This window comes from Megalobrama amblycephala, linkage group LG3 (assembly GCF_018812025.1).
Source record: "Megalobrama amblycephala isolate DHTTF-2021 linkage group LG3, ASM1881202v1, whole genome shotgun sequence".
In the NCBI taxonomy this organism is placed as follows: Eukaryota; Metazoa; Chordata; class Actinopteri; order Cypriniformes; family Xenocyprididae; genus Megalobrama; species Megalobrama amblycephala.
In genome coordinates this window covers 18,637,367-18,657,424 of record NC_063046.1, presented here as the reverse complement: position 1 = coordinate 18,657,424, position 20,058 = coordinate 18,637,367, and the positions used below count along the sequence as shown (strand labels likewise).

General features: G+C 37.8%; 1 protein-coding gene across 1 annotated transcript in view; it reads right to left on the bottom strand.

Annotated features, from left to right (window-relative positions):
- lgr4 (leucine-rich repeat containing G protein-coupled receptor 4) overlaps positions 1–18,208 on the bottom strand; it is a 60,953-nt gene extending 42,745 nt beyond the window's left edge. The window contains exons 1-2 of the mRNA XM_048184412.1: positions 17,866–18,208; positions 17,384–17,666 (exon numbers count right to left, since the gene is read on the bottom strand). Coding sequence (XP_048040369.1) covers positions 17,384–17,577 — 194 coding nt within the window. The 5' untranslated portion in view covers positions 17,578–17,666; positions 17,866–18,208. The remainder of the gene's footprint in view (positions 1–17,383; positions 17,667–17,865) is intronic.
- Between the last annotated feature and the right edge of the window lie 1,850 nt (positions 18,209–20,058).

The following is a 20,058-nucleotide window of genomic DNA, read 5'->3' as shown; positions in this document are numbered from 1 at the left end:
GTTACTGTATGTGAATCATTTTGTTCTCTGAATCACAAATACATGCAAAAGATCACTTCAAGAATGACCACACTGCTGACATGATCTTATTGCTAGCACTCCTTGCACACATAGGAGTTATAGCAGGCGCATAATCAACACGTCATCTTATCTGTACGGCATACTGGCATAATTTTTTTTATATCTGGCCAATGCTAATGATATCTTAAGCCTTTATCAACCAATTTCTATGACATTCCAATAATATCATGCATCCCTAGTAATATAGTCAGATTGGTTATTATATTCATCATTATTTCTTGAAGTACACTCTACCATGTAATAGTAATACATTTCTGTTATAATTTATTCTGTTATAACTTCAAGTTAAACAAAACTTTTATTTTGACGGGTTGTTGTGACTTGTGAAGACCTTTGAGTTTCTATGACAATAATTCATGTGTTCAATAATTCAATAGTTCATGTGTTCATGTCCACATATAGTGAGACAACAGACACTGAAAATACCATAAGCGTCATGAGTGCTTCAGTGTGTGTGTAGTAGACAAAACTGCACCATTCATTCACACAGAGACACACAGAAAATGCAGACTTAAAGGGGACCTATTATGTAAAATTCACTTTTATACAGATGTGTGTCCACAGCGTGTGCAAACAGCCAGCCTATAATGGTAAAAATCCACCCACTCTTTTTTTATAATTCCCATAAATCATAAACAATCTCTCCAAACAAGCAGTTCCAGATTTCCCACTACTCAAGCCCCATCCATGACTAGTGACGACCTGAGCGAGCCACAGCAGTCCGCCATTTCTGTTTCCTCGCTGTAGCAGCTAGAGATATACAATGTCTGTGACCAAAAAAAAAATAAAAATTACAAATGTTCTGTTATTGGTTGTACCATCGAAAATAGACTCCTTGCAGACACCGTGGTTGAATTTTATTTATGAATGAAATGATGATGGTACATGCTAGTCAATAAATAGTTGAATCAACTTAACTCCACAACAACTACATAAATTTATCCACTAACCGTTCAGAAACATCCAGTTGCATTCTAAGTTGCAACTTCTTCCTGAGTCTCTCCATCAGTGTCCACTTAGAACAATGTAAGGCTGAACACCGCTACTGACAATTTCTGACATTTTGGCAGCGTGAGATTCTCCAGTTAAAATATTTTCTCTCTTCTACCATGCACTCTGTTCTCTGTGGTGTCTCCTCCTAGCAGCAACAATTGCAGCAATGTCGCAAAATGGGTTAAGACATGCTTTTTTTGGGCGTTAAATAATGGTGCAAATACCAGTAAATTGACTAGCACAAACATTAGTAAATGTCACCTTGCATGATTAATTTAAATACTCTCCTCCCATAAATGTTGCATCTAAAAGGGAAACTCCTACAAATGCACAAGCAATAAGGTCAGCCGCAAAAACAACTCAGTCCACGCCTTTTCAGCGCTAATTTTGCCAAAAACCAAAAGAGGGTTTGGGCTGGCGCAAGCTGTTAGTAAATCTGGCCCCCTGGCCTCTTCTGGAAAAGGGGGCGGGGAGCAGCAGCTCATTTGCATTTAAAGGGACACACAAAAACAGTGTGCTTTTGCTCACACGCAAATGGGGCAAATTTGGCAAGCTATAATAATTGATCTGTGGGGTATTTTAAGCTGACACTTCACAGACACATTCTGGGGACACCAGAGACTTTATTACATTATTATATTACATCTAGTGAAACAAGGCATAATAAATCCCCTTTAAGATTTCAGTAACAGTCTTTTTTGAGCTTTAATATTCACAGACATAAGTCCATTTCACAATTTGATCCATTGTACAGTCCTATTTTTAATTTATTCATCCAAAAATGGACAAATTCTGTGATTTCTCACTTTAGCTATGCACCGGTATGGCAGTATTTGAAAAATCCATTATGTACGTAAAATTGAAACTGGTATGCCGGACCAGCACTGAGCCAAAACATATTTGAGCTTGTTGAAAATGTAAAAAAAGTCTTGTTTTAAACACCAGTGACAGAAAGATAATGTAATACCTGCTGGGTATTGTGAAGGTGAAATCCTGCAACATGCTCAAACAGTTGAAGATTTCAGCTTGCAAAGGCAGATACAATTTGGTATTGTCATTAAATTACTAACTCTAGGAATACAAATAAGGACCACCCTAAGCGCTACAGATGGAGCGTGACTGAATGGAAAATACATACTACAAACATGGAAGGAAGAAGAAAAGCCTTGTGTTAGGAGAGCTCAGGAACATGTCATGTCTCAACAGAGCACTGCAGATTTTCTGCCTGTCAGTAATAGTAACAGAAATAGAGCAGGAAAGAGACAGAAGCCTAGTTAAACTCATGCTATAGGACAGAGAACATTGATTTATGAATGATAGCCTTATTTTCTAAGAGGATAGCGTCATTCGCTTTTTCTAAAACAACATCTATTCTTTTAGAGCTTAATTCAAGATGCTCTCTAAATCACTCTTAAAGAAGCCCAACAAGCCTGTTTGTCCTGGACTGAACACTCAGGGGCAAATTCACTAAACTTAAAATTTTCCATAACATCCATAACCTGTGCATATTCACTAACTACATGCAGAACTATGTGCAGTCTAAATTTTTCAAAAAAAATAAAAAAAAATAAAAATTAGAAAAGCATAGGAGATTACAGGAGTATAAGAATAGCGTTATAGTCAGACACATATACTATTGTATCCAATACTCTTCAGTTAAATAATATAACAAAAACCACTGCTGTTTTGAGTATTATTCTATACTTGATGACACTTATCGGTAGATAAGAAAATATATGAAAATGTTAAACAATGTAAAAAAAAAAAATAATAATAATAATATAAGAGCTGAACTATTCAGGATAAACTGTGAAATAACAATACTGTGTGGTTTAAAAGACTGTTTGTGAAGCTGTTTCATACCTAAACATGAGTGCTTTCTCTGAGTCAGCGGTGCAAACACAGAATATTCAGGGATGATTTTGTCACAGGTTTAATAGACACAGGAGAATCGTTGTCATTTAAGAATCACGTGGGTGTCAAAAATATTCTTCAGTAAAAATGATCACTGAATTATTTAAATTAGCGATTTCTCCTCAGAACTAACCTGAAAGATCCAGAATTGAGCTGGTCAAATTGCATCCACCATAGATTGTGTGGGTGTGTTTACAGTGTTCAGACATTTAAAACAATGCAGAAAGTGTGTCCATTAACATTTGCAGAAATCCAATCAATAGCAACTGCTCTCTGCAGGCTCCTAAACTTCTTCGCTCAGACTCTAAGGGTTAACTTTTACATTTCCACTGTATCATTGAAACATGGGAGCATCCGCGTGTCGGCAAACCACACCAGCACCGCAGCAGGCCTTTTGGTGGCCGCAGCTGCCCACAGAGCCCCACATCACAGCTGGGCCAGCCCGCTCACAGCCCTGCCAAGTCCTGAAAGAGCCCAGCCACAGCCTGTCCCATGATAAGGCCCGTAGATGTGGTGTGAGCATTAGGGCGTGGGTGGGTCTTGTCCACCGGCTAGCTTCTGTGCCAAAAAGGGTGATGCATTTCTGTGACAACTCCATTTTGATTGACAGCCCTGCAAATGATGTCTTTTAAGGAACAAGCCTAAAAATGTTGTGCACCTTAAAAAAGGACTTGTGCTCATGAAATAAAGAGGCTTTCTCCAATTTTATAAATGTTTGTGTATCTCACATGGACCTACATCTAATTATTCAGAACTATTCAGAAAATTTGTGTGCTCTTTAGTCAGTTGTGTATAATATAATAGTAATGTATTTTGTGCAATAATTTCCAAACTTTTGAATGTGCAACTTATGGGATTGATTAAAATGGTGCATAATACCTACAATCCCACAATCCTGAGTTTCAGGGCCTGAGTAGGGCTCAGGGTTTGTTGTTTCAAGCAGGACCTCCACCCTGAATTTGAAGCACATTAGTCTCTTCTCACAAGCAGAAAGCCTGATGGTTTGTTTTTCCTTCAGCATTACATACAGAAGAAGTTGAGCACTAAACACTGGAAGCCTATCAGTGGGTTGGATGATGTCATGCCTGACAAATTCCTCTCCTTCTCTACAAAAGAGAAAATTGAGTCATATTGGCCAGCATACTGTCTGCCATTCAGAAGACAATTGTATGGTTTGAACTACAAAATTATAAAAAGCAGAAAGATAAGTAAACAGATTACCTTCTAGTCAACACGCTCAGTGTAAGACACCTTTCCTAAAGAAAGGTAGGCCTTATGACCCTCGAAGATAGGGCATAAGCTTTGCATTTGAATTCAAACACAGTACTTGGTTCTTTAAATGTTTGGAAAGACAGTACTTAAATGTTTTTCTTAAAATGTTTGGGAAAAGAGTGCAGTCTGACGCAGAGCATGGGATTTAAACACTGAGAGTAATGAATTCCAGTCTAAACCCTCTTTGAACTAAACTACCTGAGAAAAAAAAAATAAAAAATCTACAGACTTACCCAACACTTAAAGAAGACGACCACACACATGCACACATAATTTATACCCTATGAAAAAAAGTATGAAAAATAAAAATATATTCACCAAGTCACACTAACACACTAGCAGCTTTATGTCCAGTCAAAGAAGGGCTATGGTTCTGGAGTCACAGAGCAAGAAGAAAATTCCCTCATGTGAGCTCTAACACAAACATTCAGCCTTGAGAGCAAACATGCCAACCCCCCCCCCCACAAAAAAAGAAAAAAATTTCAGATTGAGAGAAAGCAAAGGATTTGCAAAAAGAGAAAGACAGCAGGAATGCGAGAAAGGAAGTGTATTAAGCCGCTAATTCCACAGGAACACCATGCCTGTAAGCACACAGTGTGATTGGGCTGTGCTGATAGCCTATCTGTAATGAGATATGGACAAGGCTGAACACACCACCGATCTACACAAACAACATACACTGGAGTTAGACTGCACAAGTGTCAAGAGCAAACCATTCACCTTCATCCTCTGTCATTTTCTTAAACATGAACTTTATTATGTAAAATATGATGACAAAAATGTGCTTGAATCCACTGAATTTTCCAAATGAAATTAATAAAACACTTAAAGGGATAGTTTACCAAAAATCACGTCAATCAAAACACAGCTGATTTTCTTTACTATAATGAACACAATTTATCAATTTATTGTTTAGCAGAATGCCCAGGTAAAAAGCACAATTAAAGTGATAATTCACCCAAAAATGAAATTTATCCCATGATTTACTCACCCTCAAGCCATCCTAGGTGTATATGATTATCTTCTTTCAGACGAATACAATCAGAGATATATTTAAAAATATCCTATCCTCCAAGCTTTATAACGGTTGTGGGGTGGGGGGAGGGTCACATTTTGAAGCCAAAAAAAAAAAAAAAAAAAGCATCCATCCATAATAAAAGTAATCCATATGGCTCCAGGGGGTTAATAACAGCCTTCTGAAGCAAAGCAATGCGTTTTTGGAAGAAAAATATCCATATTTAAAACTATAAATTCAAACAAATAGCTTCCAGTTGACGACCGTATGCATGCCGTGCAAGTCGATTTGCGCCAAATGAGTAAGCCCTAAAGCGATGTATGATGCAGGATGTAGGAGTATCGTAAGCTTAGATGCCTCTCGAGGTTCAAACAAATAGAGCTGGGCAACAAATTCAAGCTCCCTTTCTCTTATATCAAAATCCTCTGTCATTTCTCTTTAAAAATTATCGTTTTAGACTTCTAATTCATGACTGGTGTTTTGTTTTGCTCTATCCTCTGCGCTTCCATGTTTGTCATTACGTCGTGCATTGGGTCAGAGGATACTCTTCCGCCGCAAATCGATGTGTACAGCCATCCGCCGAGCTAGTTATTATAGTAAATAAAGTTTTAAACAATGATTTTTTTTTTCACAACCATTATAAAGCTTGAACAAGCAAGGATATTTTTTAAATATATCTCAGTTTGAGTTCATCTGAAAGAAGATAGTCATATACACCTAGGATGGCTTGAGGGTAAGTAAATCATGGGATAATTTTCATTTTTGGGTGAACTAACTCTTTAAAAACAAATAAAACTAATTATCATAGATCAAGCCCTCTGAAGTTATACAGCAGAACAAGCTTATTGACTTAAAAAGAAACCTCCCCCTCTGCTCTTAATCATGCTTATTTATTGTAAACACCAATAAATCAGTGATGATAAACATCTCCTTTTTTGTGTCCATCTCCAGAAGAAAACACATTTGGGTTCAAATTGAGGTGAGATAAATGATGATAGAATTTTTGGGTGACATTTCTTTAATGTGGTGTCCAAAACTAAATTAGGAACTCCTCTATCTAAAAAAAAAAAATAAAAAAAATACATTAAAAATGTGGTTAAGTAAACATCTAAATAAAGTACTTTTAACTAGATTAGATCTTCTGTTTACACAAGACTGTAAATCCTGCAATTTTCCAATTATTTCATTAAAATATAATCTTACTTAATTATTTCAGTTAAATTAACTCATTGCATGTGCTATCAAAATGCTTATTAACAAGTCAGCCTACTACAACTGTTATCAAATATGGCAGTGAGAAGGAAACATAAAGAAGGATAAGTTATGTTAAGATAAGTTAAGATATCAGCCAATATCTGACATTTATCAAGCGATACCTTGACAGTTTAAAATAACAGTTATTTCAACACAATTTCATCAAAGTCATTTTTTTTTTTTTTTTGAAAAAGTGACCATGTACAATTTTTATCATAAATGTTTCAATTTCATGCATTGCACGGTATTTAGCTGAGGGCTAATTTTCATCCGCATTTTCATCCCATCCACATGTTTACTAATGTTTGGCAGCGAGTGCTATCCAGATGTCTTTGACAGAATCACCTAAATGTAAGTTGCATCCCATAAGGGTTTGATACGGACACGTCTTATGGCCAGCGAGTTCTTTTCCATAGTACTCCATCTCAAATTGGTCCATGTGTTCCATCTCCTTCTCTCTGGAGAGGTGAGCTGAGCTGGACAGAAGCTTGATAGGAACAAAACCCAAATAAAACCAGTTTTCTGGGAAGCCATTTCACATTCCAGTGAGACCAGAGAGGCTTCCCACCTTCCAGTAAGAGTGTGTGTACAGACCTGTCTGTGGCTGCACCTATTTGCGTGTCTGTGTGTGTTGTGACACTAAGAGACAGAATGTGTGTGCGTGTGGCTCAGCGCTTTCCCAGTTCATCTCACTCAGTATACCCCCTCTGTTTATCGTTCAGCCCATCTCTCTCCCTCTGTTTCTCTCTCCATCCTTCCCCTTCATTCCTTTCCACTGATCTCAGAGCCTCATCCTGTCATTTGTCTGGTGTCCATTAGAAAAAGAAGATGTGATGGGAGACAGGCGTTTCTAACGCAACAGATGGCCTTCTTCAAGGCTCCATCAGGAAGCTCACATTAAACAAACCCATTAACTGCCAAGGCAACCTGCCTGCGTCCCAACAACACCAATGACCATGAACGATCTCTAAATAATCACATGGCCATCTCTATGAGCGTTCACAACCCTCCGTTTCTGGAGGACAGAGATGAACTTGAGCGTGTGAATGGAGTGAGTCGGAGGGAGTGTCCGGCTGTCCACACGACTCTCTCAGCTGGTTTAGACCAAACACAGTGAATCAGACTGGCTTTGACTAGAAATCAACACTCTAATAAATTACAGAGGGGCCTCTTCACTATCTCAGTACAGTACCTCATACTCTGTCCTGCCTTCTCTCACAGTGCCATACACAAACTCTCTCACAATTCTAAAGGCAAAAAGAGTGTGAACATTTGCGATTGAAAATGACAATAAATAACTTGATAAATATTAATGAGACATGCTTTCACCACAGAACATTAGTTCAAATACATTCAAATAATTATGAATGTCATGAAAATTTGATTCATATATTTAAATTTTCATAACCTACTGATCTGCTGAACACTACATAATGTTGATAATGACTAATGAAATTTTTTGGGCTGCCCCAAACTAAAGATTTTTCTAGATGACTAGTAGTCGTTAAATTAAGCAAGTCGACTAATCAGCATTTATGATATTAATTTTATTACCTAAATATATACTGGGGGGGAGGAGGAGTTCATCAGAAAATAGTTTAAGTTTCAGGGCTGAGAAAGAATATTATATGTAACATTGCTGACATTATTCTACATTACAGAGAAATACTAAACTATTATTATAGTATTATTAGTAGTATAGTGGGCATGCCTATAGAGAGAAATGGACGTTTCATACAGATTACATAATCAGAGAATATTTGTTTTTCAATTAGAATTGGTTTATTTAAAAGTAGACCTTTCAATATAGACAGACATATTTCTCATGTCTGTGAGGCAAGTATACGCTGAGTTCACGGAGAACAAGTCAGCAGAAAGCGCACCCTGTATGTTTTCTTTATTTTACAAAAGCACAAAGTTGTATTGTTATTTTGAGTGTTCAAACATTAAAGTAGACCCTTTACAGTTTCGAATATCTGTATGACCAAAAATGACTGGGTATTTAAAGTTCTTTCTGCTGATATCAGGGGGGATAAAATGCAAGTGATCGCACCGATGTCTCCAGGTTAGTCTGCACAAACACTAATAAACAATAATTGTGCACATTTATCCAGGTTAACATTACAACAAGTGGCCATGTAAAGTGGCAAACGTTAGGCTACTACTTACATACTACTTACGTTAGGCTACTAAATGCTGTTCTTTTAAACTTTCTACTCAAAGAATCCTGAAAACAATGTATCACAGTTTCCACAAAAATATTAAGCAGCACAACTGTTTCCAACATTAATAATTTTGAAATATTAGAAATATTTCAGCAAGATCCTGTGACATTGAATGGCTTGTAAAAAAAAAAAAAAAAATCAGCTTTGCTATCACAGGAATAAATTACATTTTAAAATATATTAAAATAGAGTTGCTGTTGTTGTTGTTGTTTTTTTAATCAAATAAATGCAGCCTTGGTGAGAAAGAAAAAAAAAAAACATTGTACCGACCCCAAACCTTTGAACCGTAGTACTTGTGTATTTTTATTTTTCTGCTCATCTCATAAGATAATCAGTAAATCAACTGTGCCCATAGTTTCTCAATTGAATGCAGTCCAATTAAACCCTTGTCTTTGAGTGAAGGAAGATCTTTTCTGTGTGTAATTATCATAGATTTTACAGTAATATGCTCCTCTTTCCTAACCTAGCTCATATCTCCTTCCATGTGGTTGTGTGCCATTACATTTTCACCTCAAATCTAATACAAAATAATGGTTGTTTTGTCACTGCAAATCGTTGTCAATGTGAACGTAGCTCATGTTTTAAACTTTCAGTCCTGATATGACTCACTCTGTCTCTGTCTCTCTCTCTCTCTCTCTCTCTCTCTCTCACACACACACATACACGCACACAAAATATTGCAAACTCTTAAAAATAGCAATGCAAAATGAAGCATGACTGGCTTAAATATGACATGCCAACCAGACGAGGAGACAGCAGAGGTTTCCGAAATGAGGAAGAAAATGATGAACTGGTAATAACTGTTTATTTTACTGGCCTCTAGACATAATGTATCATCAGCTCAGTTTAAATAAATTCAACACGTTCTGCTTTTCTGTCTCTCTCACACTCATAAACACACACAAACTGTTGGCAGGGCAGCGTGTGGACAGATGCAGAGGACCCAGGGGGGTCATCTCCAGGTCAGGAAGCGTGCGGCTGTGGAGTGATGACGGACCCTGCGACTCGAGGTCACCAGGGGTCGCACACACGGGCAGGGAGGAAATGCCAGCCAAGTGGCACTGTGTAGGACCACACAAGTACAAACGTTCAGCTAGAAGGAGAGGTGCCATGTTAAACACTCCTTACTGGAAGAGCTGGACAGAGAAGACATCCGCACTTCTTCAGCTGCTGGACACTTCTCAAGGAGCCTAACCACGAGAGAACACAACACACGCAAACCTTGGATTAGAGCTCATCTCCGGTCGGACTCCTACCGGGGACTACTTGTCAGTCCACTAATCCGGTCCTCACAGTTCCTTCACAGCAGAACGGACATTTGGTAGATATTTTCTCCACATGGGACGAAGTCCACAGGACAAGGGCATGGCCAATAAGGCTTGATTCAAGGTCTGAAAGCTGCATGTATAAACACTTGCAATGCTTTAAGAAGTTCTGGCAGCCTAACAGTCTCCCTCTTTGTCCCACAACCATCATTTCTGAGTGAGAGAAAAGCTCTTACGTGTCTCTCTAATCATCATGAGCGTTCGTTTATGCTCATCAAAAATAGAAAAAGTACAAAGAGGGAGAGAAAGTAAACAAGGAGCCTTAAAAGGAAAGATACAAAGTGATTTTTATTAGGGATGGGAATCCAATTCCTGTTAAAGGTTTTGGTTCAAAGTAAAGTTTCTTTTATTTTTGGGGAAAAATAAAAATGATTCCATTTACAAATTATGAGATATTCAAGGATAACATTTCTAAAAACAGTATTTTACAAACTTACAACAAGTCTTGTAAAAGGTGTCATCTTTTTAATGACTTTTTTGAGGCAGATTTAATTTAATCCAATATTCGGCCAACAGTACCAAACAAAAATGTCATTAAAGTCCCCCTGTGGTGAAAATCAAGTTTTTAATGTTGTTCATATGTCTATCTGGTGTTTTTAACATGCTTTAAGACAAACCATGTGCTGCAAATTCATAAGTCAACACCAATGCTGAGTATTTTCTCTTTAAAACTGCAGTAAACCAAAGACAGTCTCAAAGTTTGAAATCGCTGGTATTTCTGACGTCACAAACTACCTTGTAACCAATCACGTCAACGTGCCGGCAGGCTTTAGCTTATCATTAACTGACCGCGCAAGGGAGTCTCAAAAGATGGCGGGTGTATGATGCATATTACGATGTTATGATGAACTATATGATGAACTATATGATGAACTACATGATGAACTATATGATGAACTATATGATGAACTATATGCCTCCACTGATGTTCTGAGCTGTTTATTGCGTTTTAAGGATACTTACTGTTAGAAGGCAGCTGTCTAACTCGTGAATGTGAACATGGTTTGTGTAACATTAGCAACACATTATTAGCTGTTTGATAATGTAGTCAATCAAAACGCTAATCATATTAATTACCGTTATGTGTCCGACGTTGTAAAAAGCGCTACCATTGTTCAGCGTTTACCTCAGTAAGTTCACCGAGTGGATCTCGTCTGAGCTCATGCGAGTGAGTGGAGGTGGGGCTAATTATCATATTCATAGAACCATGTATATTAAATAAGGCAAGGGTGTAGAGTTACATTCAAGCTATTTTAAAGGGATAGTTCACCCAAAAATGAAAATTTGATGTTTATCTGCTTACCCCCAGGGCATCCAAGATGTAGGTGACTTTGTTTCTTCAGTAGAACACAAATGATGATTTTTAACTACAAACAACGGCAGTGATGTCTCGCGCATATACTTCAACAAGTGCTAGACATCACTGCCGTTATCAGAGCACGATCAGACCTCACTAAACGATTGCTGAACGCAGTTGGACATAGTGGTGTTTCAGAGGTAAAAAACGATATAAATGCTGTTCGGTTTATCGCACAAACCGATCGTTTCGTGTCTTAGGACATCAATGTGTCGTCACGAGCCGCAGGGTTTAATTTGGATTTGTCTAAGCATATTTTTTGACTCTTATAAATTGTGTTACCATTTACTTGCATTATAAGACTGACAGACGGCAACGGTTGGAGTTAAAAATCATCATTTGTGTTCTACTGAAGAAACAAAGTCACCTACATCTTGGATGCGCTGGGGGTAAGCAGATAAACATCAAATTTTCATTTTTGGGTGAACTATCCCTTTAAGGCATTAAGGCTTTTTTTTTTTTTTTTTTTTTTTTTTTTTTTTTCACAGGACAAAACATTTAAATATGTAATTTGGTGATCAAAGATGAGTTTTAAGGGATACAATTATTGACTACCGGGGGACTTTAATATTTATAAAACTCTACTGACAAACTTCATAATGTGCATCTTTACCTACACAATGTCATATGAGGAACCAGTCAGTAACTAAACTGATTTAAGTCGCATTGTAAGTTCAAGTTGTAAGCTGTATGTGTTCGTTTCACTAAAAAGAACCAATTCGTTAGAGTGATTTGCTCAGGAATCAGACTACATGGTTGTACTGTATGATTTTGATTCACTAAAAAGAGCTTGTTAGTAAGAGTAATTTATTCTATAATATGAATACATTATTCATGCTGCAGATTCAAGAGCGGTGTTGTGGTGCCTATTAACATGTAGCACATGAAACTCTGTCATAGTATTTTAGTATGTTTGACAACCGTAAATGGTTCTGTATTACCTAAAAGAGGCTATTTGTAAGAATTCATGTATTAATTCCTTTTTAATTTTTAATTAATGTGTGAACAGCTTGTACCGAAAATTAAAAAAAACTAAACCTTCCCCGACTTCCTAGGTCATCCATTAAAAGGCTGTAGACTCGGGTTGTTTTTGGAGGGAAAATCAAAAGGATGTGATGTTTATGCACGCTCCTGAGAGCCTCTCTTCTTCCATTCTGACACATGAAATGAATGCTTAAACAATGCACTGCCAAAAGAGCTATTCTGTACTGTAATGTCAATGTTTTAATTCAGACTATAGTCTCAAATTGTCAGATATAGTCTATAGTCTCAAATATACTTTATATTCAAACTATCATAACTGTCGACATGATGCTGGTGAACTGCAGAGCTTGAGCAAACATATCCACATCGCTATGATCAGATGCTTTCTTAACTGCTGCTTTCTAACTGCAGTCATTTTTCTTATGTGTTTATTTTGTTACAGAGAGGAACGCGTGCAGCACCTATTTACATATTCGTCTAAACATCGCTCTAACTTAATTTAACCCTAAGCAAAGAACTTTGCTGTGAGTACAGCATATCGGGGCATTATGTTACATTTGTAGAGTGCGAGCTTGAGCAGTAAGTTGCTGGCTGCAGCTCACTTAACAGCCACTGGTGTCGCTAATAATACAGGTTTCTGAATTCTCCGTATAGCCCTTAAAAAAAACTTCTGAATTTAAAAAAAACCTTTGTTTCCAACCATACATTTTTTTTTGTATTACCTTCAGTGTTTGGGACTCAAAGTTGTTCTTGAAAAAATGCGGTCACAGACATTCATGAGGCTTCACCTTTAACGGCTGAGAGAGTCTTTGCCAGAACGCTGAACACAGAGGGCCCTCTTCTCCTCCAGAGCTCTTCTCATGACCTGTGTCTGTGTGTGTGTGTGTGTGTGCGCGCGCGCAGGTATGACTGAAGGCTGCCTGTGCTCATGTACATAAAACAACCTTTATCCTGAACCATCCCAATTCACCTCATAACATCAGTTAAAGCTGTAAATCATTTGTACAGCACTGAGGCGTACAAACCATCTTCAGGTGAAACGTTGAAACTCAAAGGTTCAGCTAATCCACAGTTTTCACCCTAGTAATTTTATCTGACAGACTCAAGAAAAGTGTGTGCCCCTCTCTGGTGGCCTGCTCAAAAAACCTAAATCAAAAGAAAAGCAATGACAAACTTTCACTCCTCTAATTCACTCTCAAACACCATTAAAAGTGCATTACCCAACCTGTCATTTTCTGCCACGTACCACCTGACTGCACAGAAACGGTATTGTCTTCAGACGTGAATGTGAAAAAAAAGATCACTAATCGCTCTATACATTGAGTCAGGGAAAGGTGTGGAAAAATGGTGCTGCCGGTTCCATCTGACTGAGCTTGTAGACGTGCAACCCTTCCCACAGCCTTTAAGATGGAAAAGAACATGGCGTCTCTGTTTTGTTAATGGGACACAAAGGCACATTCCAGCTCCTCAATGCTGAAGGGCTTTACTGAGGCTGAGACAAGAGTGGGCTAATGGCGTGTGGACAGACGGTTAAGGGGGGATATCCCCACTGCACTAAGCCAGCGCACACACACATATATACACAAGGGAAATTCTTTCAGCCAGTGAGGGGACACCAAAAAAAGAGGCAATGCAGATTGAAAAGTAGCATGGGTCAAAAATAAAGGAGTCACACACTTGACTATGAAGGACGTACAATTGAATTGTTACAAAAAAGACATTTGTTAAACTTACTAGATAAGAACAAGACAAGTTAGATAGAAAAAAAGAATTTGCCATGTGAGAAGAAAGGCTGTCTTCATGGCTATAAAGTGTATAACAAAAATAAAACAATCAACAAAAAAAAACTATGTAAGACATTTGAAATTATAACAAGAAAAAAATTCTAAAATACTAAAATACCCACAAAGCCCCCAGCAAAAAAGCACTTATCAATACAACAAAACAGACAAATGTTTTATGGGTGCTTGTTAAAACACTATCAAGGCCAAAGCACACTGTAATATGCTATGAACCACTTGGCATTTGGAGTTAAGTATATAGTTACATCCGTCTATACAGCTCAGTCAAGGTCAAAGTTTCCCTGATGTGAAGCGATACTACAGTGTATATTTGTTTCTTAAGCCGGTGCTAAGTCTCTCACTCACCCTGCTCCGATACTCCGCCTAAACAGAGTATGATTAACCTGGAGTATTGCGCAACCACCTGTTGAAGTAGGCAAACTATATTAACCCCACAAGACTGAGGGCTGCTATCTAGACTAGGGAATAATGATCAACCAGATTGTGCCCACTCTCTCTTGCACATTTACACTTGTTTCCCTCCCTCTTTTTTTTTTTTTTCGGACCCTCCGAATCCTGACATACTCCAACATATTTTTCTTTGTCACTTTACCAGTTTTCAACTTCAACTCCCTCCCTCTATTGTCCTTCCTCTAACTAATTCTCCAGTTCTGTTCTTCTCTGCGGGGAGAGACAGTGTGGCGACAGCTGAAGGCAACCCAGAGTACGGGTAGAGAGAACTGCCCTACTATTATCAATTACATAAATAAATACCAGAAATGCAGTAAAGCGTGCAGCAGACCGCCACAGCCGGATGCAGCAATGCGGCTGGAGCGGTGGCAGCGCATTTCACAGCTTATGACTATTACCACACAGACTGAATGATAGATGTCCCATCATCTGCTCATCATCACTTGCGGATTGATTTTGATGCTATCAAAAACTGGACCATGCTAAAAAACAAACTGTTTAAATATAGACACTTTTCACACACATTATACTTAGTCTTTAAAATCATAATGAAGTGGAAGTAGCAACAGATCTTTTCTTCCGTATTGTGACTTACATTCAAATGTGACGGATTGTTAAAAAAGAAAAAATATAGAACAGAGACTAGGATCTATCCAGCGGTTGCTAAATGGATGTTGAAATGTGGTCGCTGCACTGAAAAGTAAAGGTGAGCTTCCACATGTTTGTGAAAGGATGGTGTTTAAGTGGACTAAATATTTGGAGAAGTCGGGCATTCGTCAGATTTTTAAAGATAATTACTCATTTTAATATAATTTTGAAAGTGAAACATGTACATGGATAAATGGTTTGCAATAATCTATAACATGCACTTATAAAATAGATAGGGAGAATATTAATTCCAGGCTGAATTATAAAACAAAAAAAAAATTACTCTTCTCAATTGCGAAAAGTGTCCCAATTTAGCCTACCGGAGTTCCCCCTAGTTCAACAATATAATTTGACTTGTTGGTAAATTGGTTCATATTGTTAAAGTAACATCGAAACACGCTGTTGTTTATAATAAGACTGCCTAACAAGATGTTTCACATGTTAAAAAAAAAAAAAAAAAAAAAAAAAAAAAAATTCCAATCAGGGGAGTTAGCATCCTGCTGATGCCTACACATCACCCCCCCCCCCATTTGCATATAATTCACTGATATCTAAGATGGCCACTGACGCAGCTAGCGTTAACTCTATGGCTTTATTTCTGGCTTTATCGCTTCTCCAGACTGGACTTAGCTTGGCGTTGGGTTACACGCTGCAGCTTGGCAGAGATATTTCGAGAGCCCGGTCAAGCTGTTTTCAAAATGTATGGGCTCCAAGAGAGCTGCAGAATAAACATTCGCCTCCAGACGTGCTTCTAAACAATTTGGCAGAAATGTAACACACTTAATTACAATAGAGTGAAAGCACAATAAATGCTGGTAAAGTCTAATGAGGTGAGGGACATGATTTGCACGTGCCACAGACAGTGGGCTCTGGCTCAGCCCAGCAATAAACCAGTATTTTTGTATTAACAGACAGAAAAACAGAAAAAGTTCTCAAAGTCAACCGGTTATGAACAATAAATTCATTGAGAGCCAATCAGAATCCAAATGACTTTAAAGAGCTTGAGCATTCAAAGCGACAAAATAAAGACAGCATAAATGAGGCTTGCGCTTATAATAAAAAGAATGCTATCGGTCATTGGTGTGGACACTAATAAAGTTCTCTCTATAGTTATAGTTCTTGGTGTGAACGAGCCTTTAGTCAGTAATGGTAGATGTTACTGTTTGACAGTAAAGCTACTTATTCTTTAATTACTTGTGTCTTTTAATGTGGGAGGGCTCCTAGATTATCAGTGACTCAACATACAATTCAAATATGAAGAAAATGTAACTGTAAAAAAAAAAAAAAAAAATTCATAAAGATATAATACTACTGTCTGTTATGCCCTGCAATAAAATCAGCAGTATTAGAAAGACATTTGTGGAAAGTCCTATTCATAGAAAAGCACCCCAACTCACCTCAATGTATAAATAACTGGCTCAAAATCTACTTTTTTATGCTGCATGGGTTTAAAAGCAGGCTGGTAAGGTTTTAAAAGCTGGCTGCATTTAATAATGGATGAGCAGCCCTCTCTATATTACCCGCATGGGTCATATGGCATTTAGTTTGCTACACTCACACAAAGTACCCAAAAGTGGCCCAAGTTGGACTTTGAGCTACAAAGCTAAAAATCTCTCCAGTGAATTTCAATCTGAAAACAACTGCCAGACTTACATTTACATTAGGCAGAAGAAATTTAGCTAAATGTAATAATAATACTTACTGCCATTCATGTCCATCAAAACTACTTAATTTGGATTTTTCCATCCTTAATCTTGAATATTGGTACTGCTTACTACTATGCTGTGAATAAAAGTGAGTGTGTACAGGTGTGTTTCTGAGTCACAGGATAGGTTATCATGGTTTGATACTACATGATCAATGATCTTGCTCACTTGACGTCTGAAAACAATTTTAGACTTGTTTTAGACATGTTACGGTTAATTTACGTAACTGCATGAAATACAATAACGTGCAATGTGGACTTTTTTAGATGGGGGGCCAAACACGTCTAGCTCTACACATACAGTATACACTTGTTCCCAGCATGCACTTGATTGTTAAACGTTACTGTAGTGACTTACAGGTAATATGTGAAAGCGCTGAGGCCGGTGGGAACGGTGGTCAGTCCTCGTCCAGAGCAGTCCGCTCCTCCGTCCTCATCGCAGCGGCACAGCGGAGAGCATGTGGCCGGAGTGGACTGTCCCTCTCCTGCAGTGGTTGACTGCCCCCCTATCCACAAGCCCAGCACAAGCATTCGAACTGCCAGCAATGCCATTATTCTCCTCCTTTGGAACCAAAAGACACTCGAAGGCAAATGCGTTGTTTGTTTCGCCAGCAAAAGGAGGTAGTGATAGTTCCTTCAACCTAAGAACAAGTACAATATCAAGCTCTCGGAAGTCTTTAGGTTGAATTCGCTTGGTTTAATCAGATTTAGACATTATGTGGGCGAGTTAACGGACTAAAATTAAGCTACAACATGTCTTATTGTTTGTGAGTGCCCAAAAGAAACGTTATGCTACCTGCTTTTCTTTTAGCCATGATCGGTGTAAATAAGTGATCTTACCTAATGCCCGCGAACGATAAGCAGATCGGGCCAGTCAACGGTCATTCTGCGCGAAGTCTCGAGCCTCACGCCTCCAAAAACACAAAATAAACACCTTTAGCTTAGATTCCCGGGTCTAAACAAACGGGTCTCCAGATTGGCGTGATTCGCTAAGCGTCCGCTTCCAGGAAAACACTCACAAAACCGCGACGAAACACAGCGGTTACAACAGCATTTTCACTCACTCACTCACTCTCTCACACTCTCTCTCTCTCTGATTTGTTTCCTGTAGAAAACACGGTCAGCTCTCAGTCAAGCGTCTCTCTCTCTCTCGCTCTCTCTCTCTCTCTCTCTCTCGCTCGCTCGCTCGCTCTCTCTCTTTTGCTCTCTTGCTCTCTTGCTCTCTGCAGGACAGCCAGTTAGGTGCTGAATATGTTAATACAAACCTACATATTAATGATTTCTCGACGTCAGTTGTATAGTGTGAAGCCAAATGACTATTCAAAAGCTTAATTTACCTTAGCAATAAACAGGTTTAATTATATTACTAATAACAATAATAAAAATAATAATAATTTTTAAAATATGAAAATAAAACGTAAAACTACAAAAATGTGGTGTTTACGTAGGCTAAGTATTCACACCCTGTTTTGCAAAATCGCATATGAAAAATATTGGCATACACACTGGACACAATAGTTGTCCTCTGTGAATCAATAAAGCAACTCTTATCATTTTCTAGATAAAACCTTAACAATTAAAAGCCTTTTATTTACCTATAAAATACTTTCCAAATTCATTATTCAGGAAAAGAGAAACCACTGAATATTCCTCTACTCGAGCATACACAGTTGAGCTTAGAACAAAGTACATTTACATTTATTTATTTGGCAGATGACTTTATCCAAAGCTAGTTACATTGCATTCAGTATGCACATTTGATCAGTTCTTGCTTTCCCTGGGAATCAAACCCATGACCTTGGCGTTTGCTAGTGCCCTGCTCTACTGTTTGAGCTACAGAAAGAAAAGATGCACCACACTGAGAGCACTGCATAAAACTGGCCTCTACAGAGTGTTCCCAAAAAAGCCATTTCTCAAAAAGAACCATGTGAATAGACAGCCAAGATAGATAGAAAGCCAGAATTCAAAGTCTTATGTGTAAAACCTATTCAAACAGAAAATAGTTCAAAACCTGCTCTTTATTCAGTTAAAAGATTTTATAAATATTATAGAAATTATCAAGATGATTGATGAGTAAACAAGAACACTTTTATCCAAAGCAAATTACAAATGAGGACAATTACATACATTTACAACACATCCATAAAGCAGTAAATTAGTGTACAAAAACTACAGCATAAGTGAATATGTGGAAAAAATAGAGGGGAAAACGAAAACTAAAAAGATAGAATAAGGATTCAAAGTCTTATGTGTAGCACAAATCTACTGCCAGAACATTCAAAGAAAAGTATTTGCTTTGAAAGAGCATTAAAATATCACAGGAATAGATGTGGAATCTCTAATTTAGTGAAATGAGAATACTTTTGCAAAGTATTGTATATTTAAAGCATTATTTGCAGATATTTACAGTAATATTTCTCCTTTTGGACTCTCCAAAGTTTAGACTTAATTCATATTTGAAAAGGCCAAGAGAATACAATATACACTCTATCCATTCTTGCTGTATATTAGCACAAACTGTCTGTGATAACATGAGAGAAAGACTGTCATAGTCCGCCAATGCTCCTGTTTTTCTCAGCTTTATAAGCCATAATAAAGTTTTCATAAATGTCTGCACAGCTACACACATTGCTGCACCACCCATGGGATTACATGGCACTGACTCATAAACTAAGAGGGTAAAAGGAGAGAGACAGAGAAAAAAATAGTTCAATGTTTTGGCCAGAGTGCGTGCTTTGTAAGTTCTTCCATGTTACCTCCTCGATACAAGCTCACTGACGTCAGGTTTATCTGAAATCACTAAAGCTTGCTTTTATAGGGAGATATTTGTCCAGACTGTAGCTCTTTATCTTATCTGCCAAATGCTGCGCCTCGCACCATTATCATTCTATTGCATTTGACTATGTTATTTTGCAGTGTTTTATCACAATTTCTGTTATGCCCAGATGCCTACAGGGACAAATTTTTCCATGGAGTTTCATTTAACCTTGCAATGACCAAAAGTAAATAGTAAATGGTCTCAAGTGAAGTGGC